Source organism: Petaurus breviceps, unplaced genomic scaffold (genome assembly GCF_028583685.1).
Source record: "Petaurus breviceps papuanus isolate PSGF00001 unplaced genomic scaffold, PetGlider_PUasm1.0 577, whole genome shotgun sequence".
In the NCBI taxonomy this organism is placed as follows: Eukaryota; Metazoa; Chordata; class Mammalia; order Diprotodontia; family Petauridae; genus Petaurus; species Petaurus breviceps.
In genome coordinates, this window is record NW_027186389.1 from 1,059,942 (window position 1) to 1,082,853 (window position 22,912).

At 43.3% G+C, this 22,912-nt stretch overlaps 1 protein-coding gene and 1 long non-coding RNA gene across 2 annotated transcripts in view; one reads left to right on the plus strand and one right to left on the minus strand.

Annotated features, from left to right (window-relative positions):
• Positions 1-1,303: 1,303 nt before the first annotated feature.
• LOC138173354 (uncharacterized) lies at positions 1,304-22,585 on the minus strand. The gene is made up of 4 exons (XR_011171371.1): positions 22,463-22,585; positions 3,690-3,881; positions 2,591-2,957; positions 1,304-2,124 (listed from the first exon to the last, which is right to left on the minus strand). It is a non-coding gene; the product is annotated as an uncharacterized lncRNA (long non-coding RNA).
• Positions 22,282-22,912, plus strand: part of LIN7B (lin-7 homolog B, crumbs cell polarity complex component) — a 4,867-nt gene continuing 4,236 nt past the window's right edge. Inside the window, exon 1 of the mRNA XM_069103381.1 lies at positions 22,282-22,343. Coding sequence (XP_068959482.1) covers positions 22,307-22,343 — 37 coding nt within the window. The 5' untranslated portion in view covers positions 22,282-22,306. The remainder of the gene's footprint in view (positions 22,344-22,912) is intronic.

Sequence of the window (22,912 nt, forward strand, 5' to 3'; positions counted from 1 at the left end):
GTCTGAGTCCCACTTCTGACATCCTGGTGGACGGCGTGGCCTGTGACCATCACTCCACCTGTAATTGTTCTCAGTTGAGGGAGTCCAGTCTCTATTGGCCCCCTGGTTGTACTTAGCATTTGACCTCAGAAACTCTTTCTGAGTTTCATTGCTTCTGCTACAATCCTAAAGTACTGTCGCACAACATTTTATTTCTTCTTAGTTGCCTGCCCTTCCTTTTCCCTCATCATCACAACTAATCGATCTCTCCTTTCAGTCTCTTCCTTCAGTCCATCCTCACCAGAGATGCCAAATTAATATTCCTAAAGCTCAGGTCTGAGGGGGTCATTCCCCTACTCACGAGACTTTGGGGGGATCCCCCTTGCCTCTAGGATGGATAGAAAACAAACTTCTTTTCATATGAAACCTTTTGTCACCTGGCTCCAGGCTGTCCTCATACCCTTACTTCCCGTTACTCCCCCTCACTCATTCTGTGCCAACCATACCAGTCTGTTTGCTGTCCCCTATACCGGATGTGACTTCTCATGAAAGCTGTTTCAGGCCTTCTCGAGGGTCCCCCCTCTCTGGGCTCTTACTAAATGCTGGAAGATGGCAACCATTCAATATGAATTTGGTCTTCTCCCGTTCTCTTCATGTTAGACCCCCAGATCGCCTACTCTGATCTGCCACTCTCCTCCTTCAGAACTCTTCTATGAGACTGTCATATCCATCCCAGCAGGTCTCTCTCTAATTGTCCGACCTTTCCATCTCTCCTGGGTCCTTCCCTGCTGCTTTCAAACATGCCCAAGTCTCTCTCCCATCCTTCGACATTTACTAGACCCTACCAGCTTCTCAGGCTCTCCAGTGACTGGTCTCTCTTTTTTTCTGCCACATTCCTAGAACAAGCCATCTACATACCAATATCATCCTTTCCCCTCCTCGAACCCCGCCTTTACCCTTTGTAATCTAACCTCCTTTATCCTTCAGACAAAATACTAATTCTGATTTTTGCTTTGAAAAATTGGTCTGATGGTGCATAATTGATTCACCAATAACTTCCACATTGGCAAGAGATCATTTCCCAAATGTTAAAATTGTTACTTGATAGCATAGTATGCAGAGCACTGGGCTTGGAGTCAGGAAGACTTGAGTTAAAATCTGACCTCACATGCTTGCTAGCTATGTAACCTTGGAACAGTCACTTCACTTATGCCTGCAATTTCCCCATCTGTAAAATGAGCTGGAAAAGGTGTAATGCCATGCACAGAAGCTTTCCAGAAGAACTGCTACTGTGAACAGCTTTTAAAGTTCTGATTACTCAGTATAGTGATCACTCTATTTATTTCATAACAAAAGCAAAACATCCACAGAAAATCAAGGTACAGCATCCACAATATTACAACTTATCACAGAAAAATCACAATATAATATTCACAACATAGTCTCAAAGTAAAATAGTCACTCACTCTGAAGTTAACTCAATCAGTCACTTATCAGTAGTTTCAAAGTACACAGTCAAAGTCTTCCACTCTTGGGGCAAAGTCTTAATTAACTCTATCAGTAACAATATCTCAAAGTACAATCAGTCACTTATTCAGCAAAGTCTTACTAATTATCATACACAAAACCCTCCACCCCTTAGGTCACTAGTTATAATTCCATAATTACTCAGTACCCAAGGAGAGGTCTTTCCATCTCGACTTGGGGCCTGTTCTCAGATTCCCTGGATCCCCTTCCATGGTCCCAGATTCCACCTGGATTCACCAGACTGTCACCTGGGTTCACTGGCAGACAGCTCCCAGTTCCTTGTCCAGCTCTCTGGGCAGGTCCTGCTCCACACTGAAGTTCACAGGGTCTGGTCCCTGTCAGATCCTTCACCACTTCTGCTCCAGGGAATTCAAGGCTCAACCAAGCCACATACAAACAATGTCTCAGCATCCTGGTCATGGTTCAGACACCTGGGCTCCTGGCTCCTGGCTCTGGGCTCCTGTTCAGAAGAAGCTCCACCACCACAAGTTTTCAGGACTTAGTTCTCCATTCTTCTGTAGCTGTTCTGCCACCAGATCTTGGTCTCAAGGAAATTCTGTCTGTGCCTCTCTGGGGCTTTTCCTTATATACACACAGCCTGTTTCAGCCAACCCCTTCCTGTTACATTAGTAAAAGGAGACAGGAGTTCAATACAATCAGTTACTAAGTGTTAAGTACCTGCTACTTTTGCCAACAAAAAGGGATCTTCAAATTCAAAATTACATTACCATTACAGAAGGACATGGCAAACCACTCCAGTGTCTCTACCAAGAAAACCCCAAATAGGGTCACAAGGAGTCGACCACCACTGAACAAGAAATCAAGGCTCACGCTGTTTTAATTTGGAAGGCCTTACTGAGTTCCTTGTGAGTGTTCTCTAAATCTCTCCTCTGCAGAAACTGCCATGGTCTTTTCTGCAAATATAGGGTGTCCCCAAAGTCTTGGTGTATTTTGAGGCACCCTACAGGTACACCTAATTATTGCAATGTGAGATGATCAGAAATCCCATGAAGTGGTGGGGCAAGGGGGATGGATTACTTTTCATCAATAACTCCCAACCTTCATTGTTCACGCTTCTACTCACCTGTTCCCCTAGTTTCTTCTCTTCTTGGGGTGAGCTCTCACAGGGTATTGGTTCAGTACCTTTTGTCACAGTGTTAAAACAAAAGCAAAGGGTGCTAAGAAATGGCCCAGTGGCCAACGACCACAACTATTACTGCAGTTAGGTGTCCAACTTCCCATACCAGATTGTTGGCTTCGCCCTCGTCTCCTGGGCCGAGGTAGCTGAGGTTGGCCAAAGCCTTTTGGTAATGGATAGCAATCCTAGCAGGGTCGCAGTCATATTTTAGCTCTCTGTGCCTCCTGGCCAGTGGTGGTCAGGGGCCTCCTTCAGCCTCTGTCAAACAGGCAGCCTCCCTCTTTTTCCAGAGCTCCTCCTGACATGTTGCAGCCTGAGCAGGGAGAGAGGGAGAGGGTCACTTCAGAAAAGCACAAAAGGCCTGCCTTTATAGTATTCCCCTCAGGCCCTTCTTGCTGCTGCATCACTCTCTCTCATACTAAGATCTAGAAAATGCAGAGGGTAGGAGCGGCTAGGTGGTGCAGTGAGTAAAGCACCAGCCCGGGAGTCAGGAGGACCTGAATTTGGTCCCGGCGTCAGATACTTAACACTCACACAAAACAACTAGCTGTGTAACCTTGGGCAAGTTACTTAACCCCAATTTCCCTCCAAAAAAGCAAAAAAAAAATGCAGAGGGTAGGTGGGGGAGACAAATACATATGGCCTAGAGCAAAGTCCCCCCCCCCCTAGAAAGTAAGTAAACTCTTTGAGGGCAGGAAATACTTTGTTTCGGTGTCCCCATCCCCAGGCATGTGGTTTCCACAGGGTAGACAGTGAATGCTCCTTGAAATCCTTGTCATGCATTTGTGAAATCTGCACTCATTTATCCCCTTGTTCATTCATTCGTTTGTTTAATGGGCTTCCTGGACACCAGGCTGTTTTTGGACAACTCCCTTCATTCTCTTTATCAACAACCCTTCAATTTCTGTCTTCGGAATTTCGTTCTTGAGAGTTTTCCATTCTGACTTCCTTTGCAGAATCTCAGTCCTTGGGATCCTTACCCATCTCCTCTTCCTTATGCTATCTTTCCCCTAACCCTGAAGAAGAATTAGAAGAATTTAAGTACCTTGGGGAGGGACTGTTTTCTGTCTGGGCTTCTTACTCCAAGCACCTTGGAGATGACTCTGCTTAATGGACACTTGGCTTCTTTTCTCTTATACATTCTCAGAAGGCAGGCAGTCACAAATTCTTCCATGTTGGTAAGAACGATATTCAGGGCAAAGACCTCATGGTTTCCTCCACCTTTTGAAGGATTCACCTGTTATTAAGACAGGGCAAGAAAATATTAGCTGATTTATTTGAGAGAGAGACAGAGACAGAGAGGGAGAGAGAGAGACGGAGAAAGAGAGGGAGAGAGGCAGAGAAAGAAAGAAAGAAAGACGTCCCTTATCAGCATGACATCATGCCTCTGTGCTAGGCTTTGCATTTGTATTTGATTTGTGGTATACTCTGAAGACAATATTGCTTCTCCTATTCCTGATGACCTCCACCCCATCTCTGTTATGCCCCTTTCCCCCCCTTCTTGTTTCTGGAATCCTTTAAATTGTAAGCTCATTGAAGGCAGGGATTTTATACACTCACACTTACTCACACACAGAGTTTTTAACACATCCCAGCAATTAGCCCAGTGCTCAGCATATCATAGGCATTACATGAGTGTTGATTGGGTTGGGTTGGGTGTGTATCTGCTTCCTGGTCAGTATTGTTCTACCATCTCCAGGGGTGGGGAACCTCTAGATCCTCAAGTGCAGTCCTTCAATGGGGTCCACATGTGCCCTTGAGGCTGCAGGTTCCCCAGCCCTTATTTATTCTATCCTGTTACTTTTGAAGAAGGTAGACTATTCCAGGACCTTAGCCAGACCTTGCCTTATCCTACCAATGGTGGTGGTAACTGGTAAGAAAGAAATCAAATTTTCCCCACCCTCATTAGAAATCATTAGTTCATTTTGCTTCCTGCCCATGTTTTGTGCACTTAGGAAGAGACCCCTGAGACCATGGGTTTCATTCATTGTCGACTCCTTTCTTAGCATGTGTCTGCTGGGTGTAGCCACTGCTGTTCTTTCTATATTAGGAGTGTTGGTATAAGGTGAGGAACGGGTGTTTCCATCTTTTGTCTTCTTTGCCAGGTCATGGGACATGAGCTGAAACTTCAGAATTGTGATTTGGAGGGATCTTTGACATGGTGGCTAAGAGTTTGCAAACCTCTTTTCCAGAACTATTTTCATGTCCTTTGATATGACTTGCTGCTGATCAGTTACTGCTTACTGGGCAGGTAAATCCTCAGGCCCTAAGAACCTCCCAATTCTGCCCCCAGCCCTGTCCCTACAGCCATCAGTCATCCCTAGGAAGAAAGCCCTGTGGAGATGCAACCTGACTGTGGCTTCTGTGGGCACGGGAACTCTCACGTCCTTGGCAGCTCTAGCTCCCAAAGACCTGAGAAAGGGGTCCATGATATCGTCCAATGATTCAACATTATCAATAGAAATGACACAGAAGATCTGCTTCACCGGGGTGGTGGGGCCTTTCTTTTGGACACAGATACATCTTGTCTCACTCATTGAAAGGTGAGGCCCTGGAGGTCAGGTATTCTCTTACTCTTCTATTCGTATCCCCAGTGGTTATCACATAGGAAGCAAAGAATAAATGCATTTCCATTCACTCATTTGCCCACTTATCGGTTAGGAAATGACTCTTGGTCATATATATGTTAATTACCCACGTAGCTGAGATATCAGGCAGACTCTTATCAGAGAGATTTTTTTTTTTTTCCGAATTAGCAACTTTTACTTCTTTATTCCACCAGCATTGATTTTGTTCATGCGAAAGCATTCCAATTTTGTGTAATTGAAATTATCCATTTGATCTTCTTGAGTCACCTCTATTAGTTTTTTGGATAAGAATTCTTCCTGAATGATCCATAGTTGTAAAAGGCATGTTCATTTCCAATATTTAATTTAATATTCGTATTGTGTATGTCCATTTTGAGTTCATTGTGGTATATGGTATAAGACAGAGTTCTGGGCTTGGAGTCAGAACACTCATCTTCCCGAGTTCAAATCTGGCCTCAGACACTTACTAGCTGTGCAACCCTGAGCAAGTCTCAACCCCATTTACCTCAGTTCCTTCATCTGTAAACTGAATTGGAAAAAGAAATGGCAGACCACTCCAGTATCTTTCCCAAGAAAATCCCAAATGGGGTCACAAAGTCGGACGTGACTGAACAATGAGTAAATGACTTAATGTAAAGACACACATATACATATATGTATATACACACATATGTAGTGCTGCAGCTAGGTGGTGCAGTGGATAGAATTCCAGGCCTGGAGTCAGAAGGACCTGAATTAAAATCCACCTGTGACACTAGCTGTGTGACCCTGGGAAAGTCACTTAATCCTGTTTGCCTCAGTTTCCTCCTCTGTAAAATGAGATGGAGAAAGAAATGGCAGACCGCTCCAGTATCTTTGCCAAGAAAACCCCCAAAGGGGTTAAGACTGAAAACGACTGAACAATAAAAACAACACTGATCTAAACCACAGATGTCACATGGCTCTTGAAAAATTCTGGAGTATATCCTAAACCAGATTAAAACACAATTGGGAAATGTTTAACAAAATAAATAAAAACACAATACAATATAGATGATGATAACTTGTGTTTTTCTAAATCAATAGGTCAACAAGAATCCATTTCTTTTTTAATTGACTGCTGGTCTAAATCATATTTTTGCCAATTTTCTCATCACTACTTGTTCCCCAATTAACTTATATTCCTGAGTTTATCAGACTCTGGGTTATTGAATTTGATTGTTTCTGATTCTTCCTTGTCCACTTTGTTCCACTGATCTATATTTGTTAAGTAGCATGAAATAATTTTGGTGGTTAATGTTTTATAATATAGTTTTGAATCTGTTATTAATAAATGGATGAAAAAACACAACCTTTTATCAAGTGGTTGTTATATATAAAATGCTGTGCTAAGGGCTGGGGTTACAAATAGAGTAGTAAGCCAGTTCTTCTGTCCAGGTGCTCCCAGTCTGATGGGGAACACATCCTCAAAGATGGTGCCGGGGCCCAGGCTCGAAACACAACCAACTAATTCTGTGGGTCTTGTAGTCAGGGTCTGGAGCTTTTTCCAGCTCTAGGGAAGATGGTGGTGCTTTGCTTCTTTTCTCTCATTTAGGGTGCTTCACCTTTGTGATGTAGTTTCCCACCCTTTGGTTCCTACCTTGTCTCAGTTTTTTCCCTTCATATTTTAACCATTTTCCTGCCAGTGATTTTTTCTTATTCCTTTTTCCAGCTCTGCAAAGTGACCCCTTGATAATCTGGATAGGGCTGTAACTTCCCTTTTGTTGCTGTGACCCAAGCATCCAAGCATGAGCACTGACCAAACATCCAATGGTTGAAGTCAGAGAGTGGTTTGTAATTGTGTCTATACAAGCAGTGAATGTGTCTTGATAGATTCACTTCCAGATAGCCTAGGTGTTGGGGGGTTATTTTGAATGGGAATTTCTTTCCTGTCATTTGCCTCTGGGTTTTATTACCCTATAGAAGTGCTGTGCATTTTTGTGATTTTATTTTGGGTCCTTCTCTCCTGGTGGTGCTGACTTGCTGGTCACAGCTAAGTGTCTGAGTCAAAATTTGATTTCAAAGAACCATAGGAAGTAATACACTGTTGGTGTGGCTAGGAACTGGTCCAGTCAATTCTGGAAAGTAATTAGGAAATATATTAAAAATGATAGGGGTAGCCAGGTAGCACAGCGAGTAAGAGCACCGGCTCCAGTGTCGGGATGACCTGGGGATCGAATCCGGGCTCAGATACTTATTGCCCACCCAGAAATACCTGGCTGTGTAACCTTGAGCAAGTTACTTAACCCCGATTGCTTTAAAAAAAAAACTAAAATTATGATCTAATAATAATTATGTAGTAGCAACTAGCATCTGTATAACTTTATGGTTTACAAAGTGCCTTCCAAATACCGTTTCCTTTTGTCTTCACAACAGCCCTGGGAAATAGAAGTTGTGATTATCTCCATTTTACAGATGAGGACACTGAGGCAGCCAGTGATTGAGTAACTTGCCCAGGGTCACATAGCTAGTAAGTGTCTGGCACAAGATCCAAATCTAATGCTTTATCCTCTCTACCACTTAGCCAAAAAATGATTCAAATGTCTTTGACCTAGAGAGCTCAGTCCTAGGCATATGTAGACTGCCCTGTCCTTAAGGAAGTCAAACAGAAATAAAGGCCCCATAGACACCAAAGCATTATTGGCCATATTTTATTTGGTAATGATGGAAATGGAAATGGAGTAGAAAAATGACGCCCAGCTGTTGGGGAATGACCAAGCAAATTGTGGTAACTACGTGTGATCGGAGCTTCCTGCCTCATGAGGAATGATGGATTAGGGGTATCATGGGGAGTCTCCATGGACTGCTGTGGAGTGAAGTCATCAGAACAAGGAAGGGTAGGATGGAAAGGGAAAGACTGGAAAGAACACTGGACACCCCCTGTAAGAGCAATGACTGCTCTGGACTCCTGTGTAGCCGCTAGGGGGCCCCAAAGTGTACAGGGTGCTGGGTCCAGAGTCAGGAAGATTGGGCAAGTCACCTCATCTGTAAAATGGGGCTAATACAGGACCACCTCCCAAGGCTGTTGGGAGGAGCACACATAAACTTGTATGCTTAATAAATGCGAATTCCGTCCTTTTCAGAAGTGGGAGACTATAAACTGTCAGACGGTTCCTTTTGCTGAGGGACTTTCTCCTGTTATTTTTCATTATAAGGCAAGGTTAGATGGGGAGGGGATGGAGGAGGGATAGGCTGGAAAGTGGAGGTGATATGAGAACAAAAGACATCAATCATTTAATTCCCTCCTCAAAATGGTGAGGGGCGTGTGGCTAAAGCGCATTAGTGGCCGTAGTGGACCCTGCATTCCAACAGAGTTATCTGTCAGACCACCAAAGCTGAAGGAATCTCCGTCTTCCTTAAGAGGTGGCTGTGATGCTGTTGTACTCTGCTCTGGTCCGTCCCCATCAGGAATGTTGTGTCAGCTTCCCGAGGTCACCTTTTGGGAACCTGAAAGCTGGAAACCTCTGCCAGGACCAGACCTTCCGACATGAGGTTTCTCATCTCCAGATCTCTGCCCAGAACTGGAGCCTTAGACTCCCCCAGGCCTCTCACCTGGAGGACACCTCTCCAGATTAGGTCATCAGACACCAGAGGGCCCTCCCTAGAAGGGACCAGAACCTCAGCTCCAAGGAATCTTACTTCCAGAACCTCGTCCAACAGGGCCTCATATACCATGTTCAATCAAGAGCCAAGCCCATCTCCCCTATGCAGGGAGTGGGCATCATCCCCCACCATATGAGTTCTCTTGGGCTCCGGGTTCATGATGGACACTTTCCTTTTTTCCTGTAAGGCTGGAGAAAGAATGCACCAATGCCACCTTTATCCTCAAAGAGCCCCAGAGTGTGGCAGCAGCAGTCAGACAGAATGTCCCTGTGCCATGGAGGGCATATGACTGGTTGTCCTCCCCTCTCCACCTGCCTCAGCCCTACTCCTCCTTCTGTCACCATCCCATCAACATCTTGCTTCCCTCTATATGATTCCTCCATCCACATGACACAATCCAGATCCTGGTTGCCCTAGGTCATTTCCCTTCCTTTCTCAAGGAGGTCAGAGCCTAACCCAGATTCCCTTTTGACCCCATCCTCTGCCCTTATATATGGGGACTTAATTGTTGACACATTGATCTTCCCTCAAATACCCTCACCTCATCTCTGCTCCACAGCCACACAGGGATGCTCAGACCTTTGACTTGACCCATTACATCCCTACCTTCACTATGCAGAATTATGAATCTCCTCTCTTTAGCCCCAACCTCTGTCTTTCCCCTATTCTTCTGCCACACACTTAAACCAATTATGTTCACCACAACATCCAGTCTCTCTTCACCATCTTTCCCTCCAGTCCATTGCCCTTGCTGCAGCCTCCATGTTTGTTGACCTTAGAGCTAGGCAGTTCACCTAATCTAAGCTAGGTGGTGCAATGCAGAGAGCTCTGGACATGGAGTCAAGGAGACTTGAGTTCCAATCCAGCCTCAGACACTAGCTATGTGTCCCTAGGCAAATCATCTAACCACCATTTCCCTCATTTTTTTCACCTGTTAAAATGAGTACAATAATATCACCTAATTCCCAGATATGTGAGAATAAGCAAGATATTTTCAAAGCAATTTGGAAAACCTAAAATGCTCTAGAAATGCAGTCATATAGATTCTTACCATCTGCCTTCTCTCCTCCAACTCCCTGGCTGCTTGGTATCAGTGGTATGAGACACACAGCCTTGCTGCCCACCTGTCACCACATCTCAGCTGGGCTCTCCCTGCTGCACAGCAACCCTACATCTCTTCCTGAATCTCCCATCACCCCCATTGTCTAATTTAAACCCTTTCCTCACCTCCTCCTTCTCTACTGAGAAGATAAAGACCATCTGGAATGAGTTCCCTCTTCCTTGTATCACCTCTCTGGGTAAGCCTCATTTTTTTTCTCCTGTGGTCCTTTTTCTGACAAAGAATTTGTTGAGTCCCATCCCTCTGCCTGTGCATTCAACCTCTCTCAGGAGGCCAAAGCTGCCTGCAAACATGCCGGACTCTCCTCTTCCTTCTCTTCCTTGCCCTTCTACTCTTTCTCCTCCCTTGTCTCCCTCCTCCTCCTCTTCCCCCTCCTCTTCTTCCTCCAGAAAACTCCACTTGAAGCTGATCTCTGGAGCTGTCCTGTATCATTGCTCTCAAATGTGTCATTACCTCCTCTTTGTCTTCCCTCCCCCACTTCTAAGGCTTTCGGAGTCTGACTTCTTGTCCTGCTAGAGACAGAAAATACTCTTTCCGGTGACCTCTCTTCTGTATCTTACTGGTCTTCCCAGTAAGTGCTTGATAAGTGTTTTATCTAGTCTAATCTAGGTCCTTCCCTCCCACTTATATATACATAGATATGTCCCATCTGACAATTCCTGAGCCCACTTGAAGGATACTAGAGTGGTTTGCTATTGCCTTCTCCAGCTCCTTTTAAAGATGAGGAAACTGAGGCAAACAGAGTTAAGTGACTTGTCCTGAAGCCAGATTTGAACTTGGGTTTTCCTGACTCTAGGCCTGGTACTCTGTCCACTTCTTGTATTTGTATACCTAGTGCCTAACAGTGCTTGGCACATAGTAAGTAGGTGCTTAATTAAAACTCATCAAATAAGCCACCCAGCATTTTTAAAGACTTCCTCTGTGTCAGTAACAATTATGGGGCTAAGTGCTGAAATACAAGTACAAGCAGAAAAAAAGACAGTTCCTGTCTTCAAGGAACTTACATCCAAATGGGAGAAGACAATACAGAAAAGGGAGTAGGAATGGGAGGGGGAAGTGAGAAGAGCAGCTGGAGAAGAATGAAGATGTGTCTGGCTTGGGCCTCCTTCTTAAAAATGGAGGTTATGGGAGGACCACCCCCCTCATCAAAGGGAGAGGCCCTAGGGGTACAGGGTACTTCCAGTGTGAGAAGTCCAGTGACAAAGTGGAACTTCCAGGGTGGAGAGGTTTCTGGTGCATTGTAGAGAAAGTCAGGGATTCCCCTAGCAGGAGGGAAAGTAAAGACCGAGAAGTCTACCTGCCGAGATAAACCCAGGAACTATTACAAAAACAATTTCAAAACACTTTTCACACAAAGTCAGATCTAAACAATTGGAAAAATATCAATTGCTCATAGATAGGCTGAGCTAATAAAAATGACAATTCTACCCAAATTAGTTTCTTTATTTGGTGCTATACCAACAAAACTACCAAAATTATTTTATAGAACTAGAAAAAATAGTAACGAAATTCATTTGGAAGAACAAAAGGTCAAGAATATCAAGGAAATTAATGGGAAAAAATGCAAAGGGAGGTGGCCTAGCTGTACCAGATCTAAAACTATATTAAAAAGTGGCAATGATCAAAACTATTTGGCACTGCTAAGAAATGGAGTGGTGGATCAGTGGAAAAGATTAGGTACACAAGACACAGGAGTCAATGACTGTAGTAATCTACTGTTTGATAAGCCCAAAGATTCCAGCTTTTGGAATAAGAAATCACTGTTTGATAAAAACTGTTGGGATAACAGCATAACAGAAACTAAGCATAGACCAACATCCTATGCCTTATATCAAGGTAAAGTCAAAATGGGCACATGATTTACACATAAAGAGTGATACCATAAACAAATTAAGAGAGCAAGGAAAAGTTAACCTGCCAGATCTATGGAGAAGGTAAGAAATGATGACCAAATAAGAGACAGAGAACATTAGGAAATGCAAAATGGATAATTTTGACCACATTAAATTAAAAAGATTTTGCACAAACATAGCTATGCAACCAAGATTAGAAGGAAAGCAGAAAACTAAATTTTTGCAGCCAGTGTTTCTGATAAAGGTCTCATTTCTTGAATATATAGAGAGCTGAGTCAAATTTATAAGAATACAAGTAATTTCACAGTTGATAAATGGTCAGAGGATATGAACAGACAATTTTCAGATGAAGAAATTAAGGCTATCTATAGTCATATGAAAAAATGCTTTAAAATACTGTTGATTAGAAAAAGTAAAATTAAAACAACTCTGAGGTACTACCTCACACTTAACCAATTGGCTAATATGACAAAATAAGAAAATGATAAATGTTGGAGAAGATATGAAAAAATTGGAATACTAATGCATTATTGTTGGAGTTGTGAACTGATCCAACCATTCTGGAAAGTAATTTGGAATTATGCCCAAAGGGCTATAAAACTGTGCATACCCATTTGATCCAACAAGACCACTACTAGGTCTGTATCCCAAAGAGAATCATTAAAACAGGAAAAGGACCCACATGTACAAAAACATTTACAGCAACTCTTTTTGTGGTGGCAAAGAATTGGAAATTAAGAGGATGCCCATCAATTAGGGAATGATTGAACAAGTTCTATATGAACGTAATGGAATACTATTGGTGTGCAGGTGGATTTCAGAAAAACCTGGAAAGACTTACATGAACTGATGCTGAGTGAAGAGAGCAGAGCCAGGAGAACACTGTACACAGTGACAGCAACATTGTATGATGATCAGCCTTGATAGACTTAGCCCTTCTCAGCAATGCAAGGATCCAAGACAATTCCAAAAAACTCATGATGGAAAATGCCATCTGCATCCAGAGAAAGAACTGTGGAGTCTGAATGCAGATTGAAGTGTACTATTCTCTCTCTTTTTTTTCTTATGTTTTTTTTCTCTTTTGTTCTGATTCTTCTTTTACAACATGACTAATATGGAAATATGTTTAACATGATTGTACATGTATAACTTATATCAGATTGCATGCTGTCTTTGGGAGGGGGGAAGGGAAGGAGGGAGGGAGAAAAATTTGGAACTAAATGTTTTATAAAAGTGAATGTTGAAAATATCTTTGCATGTAGTTGAAAAAGTAAAATACTATTAAGTGGAAAAGAAAAAGAAAAAAACACCTCAGAGCTCTAGTCACATCAGAGGAGGAGCCCTGAGCAACATCCCTGCTGCTTGGCACAGCACAGGACAAAGCAAAGAGAATGCTTGAGAAAAGAGGGGCCCAGCCTCTGCATGAGACGGCGCCAGAGTGAAGCTGGACCCATGTTCCTGAACCCAGACACTGTGGCTGCTGAAATGAACGGACCAATGAAAATGCTGAACACTCAGCAGACCCCATAATAACTCCAAGGAAACCCCCAGGAAAAAAGATGTCCTGGCCACGTGGCCTACAAGAATGCCCACTGCCTACCAACATCCCTGTGCCTCTCCTCTCCACAGCAAACAATCTCACTCCATCCTTCTCTTCCTTCTTAACTGTTGTCCCCTTTCCTTCCTTTTGTGGCTGAACTCTGAGAAGACGTCAACAATAGTCGGCGTCTCTTCTCATTTTCTTCTTTGCTCTCTATAGTCTGGCTTCTTCTCTCACTCAGCTGAGATGGGTCTCTGCACATTTACCAAAGCTAATGGCCTTTCTCAGTCCTTACCCTTGACTTCTCTGTGGCCTTGGACACTGTTGGACATCATCTCCTTCACACTCTTTTTTTCTAGGTTTTTGGCTCTCTCTCTGTCTCTCTCCTGCTTCTCCTCCTCCCTCCCTGATGTCTCCTTTTCTGGATCCTCCTCCAGGTCATGCCCTTTTACCGAACTCTGTCCTGGGCCTTTTTCTCTTCCTCCTCTAGACTGCCTCACTTGGGGATCTCCTCGGCTCCCATGGATTCCATGATCATTTCTGTGTTGATGATTCTCAATCCTATTTATCCAGACCAAACCTCTCTGCTGACTTCTAGTTATCTACCAGCTCTAACTGCATGCTGGGTATCTTGAATTAATTGTCTTGCCAACATCTGAAATTCAACATGCCCTCAACTGAATTTATTATTGTTCCTTCCAAACACTCCTCTCCTCTTAATATTCCTGTTACTGGCGAGGGCACCACCATCCTCCTGTTCCCTTTTGCTTGTGACTTAGAAGTTATCCTGGATTCTTCACTATCTCTTACGCCCCTTCCCCAATCCAAGCTGCTGCCAAGGCCTGTAGACTTTGACTCTGTAGCACCTCTTGAACATGCCCCCTTTTCTCCTCTGACCCTCACCCCCATCCTGGACTATTGCAATGGCCTGCCTCAGGTCTCTCCCCTGTCCAATCCATTCTCCATTCAGCTACCAAAGTGATCTTTCTAAAGTACAGGTCTGACCATGTCACCCCACTACTCAAAAACTCCAGTGACTCCCTGTGGCCTCCATGATCAAATACAAAATCCTCCATTTGGCATTCAAGGCCCTTCATAACCAGCACTCCCTGCCCGTATCCCCATCTTTCCAGTCTTCTTACACCTTCTACTTCCACATGTAACTGGGGACCCAGTGACACTGGCCTCCTTGACATTCCACAAATAGGACACTCTGTCTCCCAACTGCAAACATTTGTTCTGGCTCACCCCTCCCACCTGAAACATTCTCCTTCATCTCCATCCCCTGGTGTCTGTCTTCCTCCAGGTCCCACCTAAAGTCCTGCCTTGTGCAAGAAACTCCCTTAATTCTTCCCTCTGTTGGTGATTAATTATAACATTAGGTGATGAGTTTGCAATAACAGGAAAAGAAGGGATATTTACAATCTCTTTCTATGGTCTTTGATACTTAAACTAGAGGTGATAATATAAAGAAAGAAAATTTAGACCAATATTCCCAATGCACATTGATTCAGACATTTTAAATAAAATATTAGCAAATACCTATAACAATATGTTAGAAAGATTGCATGCTCTGTGTTGGTATCATATTAATATCTCAGGGTTGATGTATATATAAAGAATATAAATATTATTTAATAAATACATTCTTTATATTATACTATATTATATAACTTTATATTATTTTATATTGTTATATAAATATGTTCTTTAAAGAATACAAATATTCTTTAGCAAATATAAAGATAAAGACTAAAAAATCAATTTAAAGAAGACTGTAAATATGATAAATCATATTAATGTAAATAATAAAAACATATAATCATATCAATGGATGCTAAAAAGGCTTTAGAAAAAGTCCAACACCTGTTTTTGTTAAAAACAACAACAACAAACAAACAACCTCTGGATAGTACGTTAATAAATGCATATAATGAACCCAAGAGCAAACACTATATGTAATAGTGGAAAGTCAGAGGCCTTTCCAGAATGATCAGTGGTAAAATAAGGGGACCATTATCATTACTAGTACTTAGCATAGGCAAAGAAGAAACATGTCACTTTCTGCAGATAATATGATGATTGACAAAGAAATCTTGAAAGGGCCAACTGAAAAATTATGTGAAACAATAGACAACAAAAATTTCAAGATACAAAAGAATTCCACGTAAGTCATCAGCATTCCTGTATATTACCAATGAAACCCAGTGGGAAGGACTAGAAAGAGAAATTCCATTCCAAATAGCTTGTTGTTGTTTCAGGTTTCAGTAGTTTCAGTTGTGTCTGACTCTTCGTGACCCATGGACAAGATCCTGGCGTGGTTTGCCATTTCCTTTTTCAGTGTGTCCCCATTTTACAGATGAGTAACTGAGACAAAAAAAAAGGTTAACTGTCTTGCCCAGGGTCATACAGATAGTAAGCATCTAAGACTGGATTTGAACTCAGATCTTCCTGATTCCAGGCCTGGTACTCCATCCATTGTGCCACATAGCTGCCTCAAATAACTACAGAAGGTATAAAAATATTTGGGAATTTAAACTACTAGGAGACACCCAGAAAGGCTATTAATACAACTATAAAACACATGGATAGGTCGAACCAATATAATAAAAATTCCAATACCACCTAAATATATTTATTCAATCTTGTACCAAAACTGCCAAAGAATTATTTTTATAGGGCTAAAAATAATAAAAAGTAAAATTCACATGGAGGAACAAAAGGTCAAGAATCTCAAGGAAAATAATTTAAAAGTGGGAAGGAAGAGATAGTTCCCTTATCTCAAATTCTGACACAGTAATCATTCAGTTTATCGGGTCCTGGTTATAAAATAGAGCTGTTGATCATTGGAACTGATAGGGACATAACATACAATAGCAAACACAGTAATATAGTGTTTGATCAACCCAAAGATCCTAGGGGAAAGGGCTCACTATTTGACAATAAGTACTGGGAAAACTGGGAAGCAGAAGCTAGGTATAAATCAACCTTTCACTCCATATGCCAAGACTACTCCATATGGATATGAGACTTAGACCATAAAAAAGTGATATTATAAGTAAATTAAAGGAGCAAGGAATAAATTGTTTGCAAGATCTATGGCTAGGGGAAGGATTCATGACCAACCAAGTGACAGAGGATTGCAGAAGATAAACCATTTTTTATTTTATAAAATTAAAAAGGTTTTGCATAAACAAAACTATTAGTTAAAGTTTTAAGTGAAATAGATAACCTGAAAAAAACCTTTGCAGCAAGTTTCTTTGATAAGTCTCATATCCAAGATAAATATGGAAGTGATTTACATTTATAAGACCAAGAGCCATTCCTCAATAGATATTTAGTTAAAGGATATGAACAAACATACAACAACCATATAAAAATGCTCCATACCATTAATAATTAGAGAAATGCAAACTGAAGCAATTCTGAGATTCTATCTTACAACTATCAGACTGGCAAAAACTGAGAAAAAAGGAAAATGACAAATGGATAGATTTTGGGAAAGCAGATACATCAGTGCCCTCTTGAAGGAACTATGAATAGCTTTGGCCATTCCGAAAACGCAGTCATAGCACTATTGGCCTATGCCCTGAAGAGGGCAAAGAAAGAAGAAAAGGAAGTACTAACTATATTTATAGCAGCTCTTTCTGGAGTAGTCAAAAACTGGATACCAAGGGGGTGCCCACCTACTGAGGAAAGGCTAAGCAAACTCTGGTATAAAGATGTCATGGAATATTACTGTACCATAAGAAATGATGAGATGGATAATTTCAAAGGAAAGTAGGAAGACCTCTGAACTGATGCAGAGTGAAGTGAGCAAAAGCAAGAGAACAGTTTATACAATGACAACATTATAATGAAGAACAACTTTGAAAGACTTTGGAGTGCAGATCAGTGAATATAATGATCAACTATGAATTCACAGGATTGAAGATGAATCATGCTCCTTACCTCCTGTCAGTCAGAAAAATGATGCACTTAAAATTCAGAATGAGACATATATTTTTGGACATGGCTGATGTGGAATTTGTTTTGTGGGACTATTACCATGTTTATTATATAGGTTTTCCTTTTCCTTTTTTTTTTTACTATGGTTCAACTTGGGGGGAGTGAGAGGGAGAAATAATAACTATTTTCAAAGCAAATCATTTTAAAACAAAGCTGGTTTAGTCCCCTTTAAAGTTGTTTTGATGGCTATACATCTTTAGTCCTTTGGATTCATAGTTTATGCCAGATCTCCCCTTGTAATTTATAAACCAATTCAGCTCAGTGCCTTTTTTTGATCATTTAAACATCTTGGCAGTGTTCCTGAAAGCAATTTAATGCATTTTCTGAGGGTATTTAAATTAAAATAAGAGAGCATGGTAAGCACTGGGAGAATCTGATTTAATAGGAGGTGATCAATTGTGAATGGTGAAAGAATTTGTTATGTGGGGTCACTGGTATGATGCTACATCCTCAGATTGCTTGAAAGAGGGAAGAGAACAATGAAAGTTGAAGGGGAGAAGCATCATTCTGGAGATCACCATGTTTTTCCTTGTTGTGATTTGGTTGATGTTGGTATTAAAATTAAATGTTTTCCTTAAACTTTTTTAAAGCACTGATTTAGGGCTTACTATATGCCAGACACTGTACTAAGCACTCAGAATGCAAATGTAAAAAATCCAGTCATCTTTGCCTTCAAGGAACTTAAATTCTAATGGGAAAAAAGAACATATAAAAGAGTGGTGGCTAAGGAGGGGTTTCTTTTTTCCCTCCAGTTTAAAAAAATGTTTTTATTTCCTTCGTTAAATATTTCCCAATTATATTTTGACAAATTTTAACATTCATTTAAAAAAATTTAAGTTCCAAATTCTCACCTTCCTTCCCGCTCCTCCCCAGTCCATTGAGAACAAGCAATGTGATATTGATTATGTGTACGAAGTCATTCAAAACATATTTCCATGTTAGCCATGTTCAAAAGAAAATGGCCCCAAAACAAGAAAAATAAAGCACCTGGAAAAAGTGTGCTTCAATCTTCAGAGTTCTCTTGGAGATGAATAGCATTTTTCATCAGGAATTGTCTTGGATCGTTATCTTGACCAGAGTAGTTAAGTCTTTCACAGTTGCTTTTCATTACAATGTTGCTGTTACTATATACAATGTTCTCCTGGTGAATGGTGAAACTTTCATTTCACTTTTCATCAGTTAATATAAAAACCTCAGGTTTTTCTGCTTGTCATTTTTTTTTGTAACACAAAAATATTTCATCACAATTATATACCACAACGTGTGCAGCCATTCCCCACTTGGTGGGCATCCCCTGAGTTTCCAATTCTTTTCCACCACAAAAAGAACTGTTATAAATGTTTTTGTACAAATAGATCTTTTTCCTTTATTTTATCTCTTTGGGATACAGACCTAGTACTGATACTGAAGGATCCAAGAATATGCACTGCTTTGTAGCCCTTTGGGAATAGTTGGAAGAGGTTTCCATCTGGAAAGTCGCAGTGCTTGGAGTCATTGGTTACTAGGAAGGAACTAGTGGATACAGAGAGACTTAGGAAGGAAAGAAGGAGGGGTTATGATCGAGAGGACAAATTCTCAGAAGAGATGGGAAGGAGACGAATCAAGAACATGAGTCGAGGTCTTTTGAGGAAAAGAGCTACCTCTTCAGGGAGACCAGAACACTGGAGGACAGAATGGTGGAATCACACTGATTAATTCCCTATCACAGTCTTGAGGTTTAGAGTAGGAAAGAAAATGGAGGTGATAATGGATACCTGTTTGTTTGTTTTGTAATGATCACTAGGAGCTGAAATCCTATGTTAGGAGGAGGGTGGAAAGATTCTAAAAGAGAAGAAAAAGTATGGATTAATCACTGCAGAATTTGAAAGTCAGTCAGGAAGGATTACTCACAGCAATATGTCTCCCAGCAGTGAAAACTCGGATGAATCTAGGTACTACATATTTGGAGTGGTCCCCATCAGTATAGTTGTGAGACTTTCTGCAGCAGCACAGCAGTATGTGAGGAGAAGCAGATAAGGAGGGTAGTGGTGCAGGTAACCCACGGTTGGTGTTTTGCAAAGGCTGATTGATAATAGGTCAAAGAGGCAAGAAAAGCACAGGTAGGGGCTCACATATAGCTTAAACTGGCCAACAATAGAGTCAAGACTCTGAAGAAAAGGAATGTTAGAGCAAGAGTGATGGACTAGGGGTGACTAGGTGGCACAGTGAATAGAGCACCGACCCTAGAGTCAGGAGGACCCGAGTTCAAATCTGACCTCACATACTTAACATTTACTAGCCATGTGACCTTGGGCAAGTCACTTAACTCTAATTGCCCTGCCTTCCCCCCTCCAAAAAGAAAAAAAGGGTGATGGACTGGGAGAAGAAGGAGCAATGCAAAGATTGAGGTCATGGTGAGGATGAAGCACTTAGGACAAGTAAGGTAAAGGGCTGAGTTGGCAGGATAAGAGAGTTGTTATTAGGAATTTCAAAGTCCAGGATATCCAGAATTATGATTCAAGCCAGGATATGGCCACTTTCATGGATGCCTGAGGTGTGTGCAGGATATGGAAGTTGCAGAGGGTGATGAATTGGGAGGCCAAGATGTTTGACGGAACTTCCATAATAAGAATGAAGTGTGAATGTAGGATTTAGAGAGAAAAGAAAAACATTAAAGTATTAAGTCTGAAGTGTCAAAAATGGTATGGAGAAGGAGATTGGTCCCTCTTTCTCGAGGTCTTTGAGGTCAGTGAGACTGCAGAAAAGAATCTTGTCCTGGGGGGTGGTTAGGTGGTGCAGCGAATAGAGCACCGGCCCTGGAGTCAGGAGGACCTGAGTTCAAATCTGACCTCAGACACTTGACACACTTACTAGCCGTGTGACTTCGGGCAAGTCACTTAACCCCAATTTCCCTCTATAAAGAAAAAAAAAAGAAGCTTGTCCTGGCAGTGGCAGGACTAGATGGCCTTCCAGTTATAAGAGTCTGGGATCTTATGACAGATGGACAGAGGACAAAGAGGATGAACAGAGTGGGGAAAGGACACAAAACCAGGGAGATGCTGGGGAAGATAGAGTAGAGAGGCCAGACAAAGACAAGAAGGTGAAATTTAGGAAGACAACATTGGAAAGAATGACAAAGGGGAAGAAAAGTGGGGAGGGGGTGTAGAGAGATAGAAATATAGGGAGGGGAGAAGGGATGAATAGGGAGAAGACAGGTCTCCTTGGAGAGGGATAAAGACAACAGATTTTGGGGCAGGAAGAGGACAGGAAGGAACAAGTCACAGAACTAGAGAGAGAACAGGCAGGTAGAATGAATGAGTCCTTATTAAGTCCTTACTAAGTGCCAGGCACTATAGTGAACCTTGTGTCTGGCTCTTCATGACCCCATTCGGGGCTTTCTTGGCTAAGATACTGGAGCTGTTTGTCATTTTCTTCTCCAACTCATTTTACAGATGAGGAACTGAGGCTAACAAGGCTCATTAATTTGCTCAGGGTCATACATCGAGTACGTGTCTGAAGCTGGATCTGAGCTCAGCAAGAGGAGCCTCCTTGACTTCAGGACTGGCTTTCTATCCACTGTGCCATCTGGCTGCCCCTCTCGAGCCTGAGGCAATACAAGTAAAGACAAGCCAAAGAAGACAAGAAAGGAGAACGACGGAGAATGGCAGAGGACTGACCAGGAGAGAGGGAGAGAGGAGTTGACAGAGAAGGAAGAGGGAGAAGGCTCAGTAAGGAGACGATGGAGGCAAGGGCAGAAAGCATCGACAGAAAGTGGGGAGATACCTCTGGTTCTTGCACTGTGGGGACAGAGAGAGGGAGAAGAGAAGCAGAAGGAACGTGAGGCCACACAAACATGAAGAGGTAACAGCCATGAAGGGTGCAGAGGGCAGCTGGGAAGAGGGAAGAAGGAGACGCACGGGAGGCAGATCACGAAAGAATTGGCAGGGACCTCAGCTGCTCATACTTGAAAGGAATCTCCACTATCACAAACCGATAAGTGGCCACCTAGCCTCTGCCGAAGCCCTCCAGGGACCAGGAATTCACTGCCTCGGGAGGCGCTCCCTTCTGCGTTGGACAGCTCAGCTTGTCAGGAGGGGTTTCCCCTGACCTCAAGGCTCTTTGCACCTTTCATCCCTTTCTCCTGTTTCTTTCCCTTGGGGTCAGCCCGAAGAGAGAGGACGCGCGCAGGAAGTGGGCTGAAGGAAACGAGGACAGACTGACGGAGACAGGAGGGAAGGACACCTGGAGAAGCCAAAGCAGATAGGAAGCCGATGGAGAGGCTGAGGGAGCGTGGACACAGCTCCAGAGAGTGCTGGGTGATCGAGACAGAGGGAGAAGAGGGAGCCCAGGGAGAGAGGGCGGACAGGCAGGAGGAGAGGGGGAACCAGAAAGACGGACAAGGGGAACAGGCAGAGTGGAGAGAAGGAACAGTCCCAGCGAAAATGGGGAAGGATGGAGAGAACAGTCAGCTGGGAAAGCGGAGACAGGCAGCGGGAAGAGGGGGGAACTCCCATGGATGGAAAGAAGAACGGGCAGCTGGGAGAGGGGGAGCAGGCAGAGGGGAGCAGTCCCATCGGAAAGGGAGAAGGTTAGAAATAGAGAACAGTCGGGGGGGGGGGAAGGACCGACAGGCAGCGGGAAGAAGGGGACGCTCCCCTTGGAAATGGGGAACAAGAAAGATGGAAAGGGAACCGGTAGCTGGGAGAGGGGGAACAGACAGAGGGGAGAGGGGGAAGAGACAGGACGGAGAGGCTGGAGAAGCAGTAGAGAGCCGGGTTGGGCTGCTGGGAGAGCAGGAGCCCTCGGCAGGCACCAGGCAGTCAGGCAGCTTCTCCGGCCGGGGCGGGCCTGACCAGCAGGGGGGCGGGGCTTCTTCCCCCCTAGTCCCTCCCTCCCTCTGTCAGTCCCTCAGTCCCAGGTCCCGGGCGGGCGGGGCCCGGCGGAGGCGCAGACATGGCCGCGCTCGCGGAGCCACTGGGGCTGGAACGGGGTAAGGCCGGGTTGGGCCGGACGAGGGCGGGTCAGGGGTACGTCCCTACGTGGGGGTGAGCCTGGCAATGGCCTTGGGGAACCCCAACTCCGCTCCGCTCTTTGTGTTTCTCCGTGTACCTGTCTTTCCCGGTCTCTCTTGATCTCTCCGTGGCTCCGTCCCTGTCTCCCCGGTTCTGTCCTTCTCGCTTTCTCTACCTTTCTCTGTTTCTGTCATCGTCTTTCTCTTCGTTTCCTCAATGTCTCTTCCTTCCCCCTCCCCCTGCCGCTTCCCCGCCCCCCATCTCTCGATGTCACTGCTTCTCCCTGTCTCTGTGTGCGTCTGTGTCTTTGTGTATCTCTCTCTTTTCCCCCATCTCTGTTATCTCTCTCTTTCCCTGTCTCTTGGCATCTCTCTGTTCCTGCCTCCAGCCCCCGTTCCGCCCTCTGTCTCTCCTGTTTCCTTTATCTCTTTAGGTGTGCGTCTCTCTGGCTCCACTTGTCTTGGTCTCGGTCTCTCACCCGTTTCTGCCTCCTCCATCCCTCTGGTCGTATCCCCTATCACTGTCCTTGTTTCCCCATCCCTGTCTC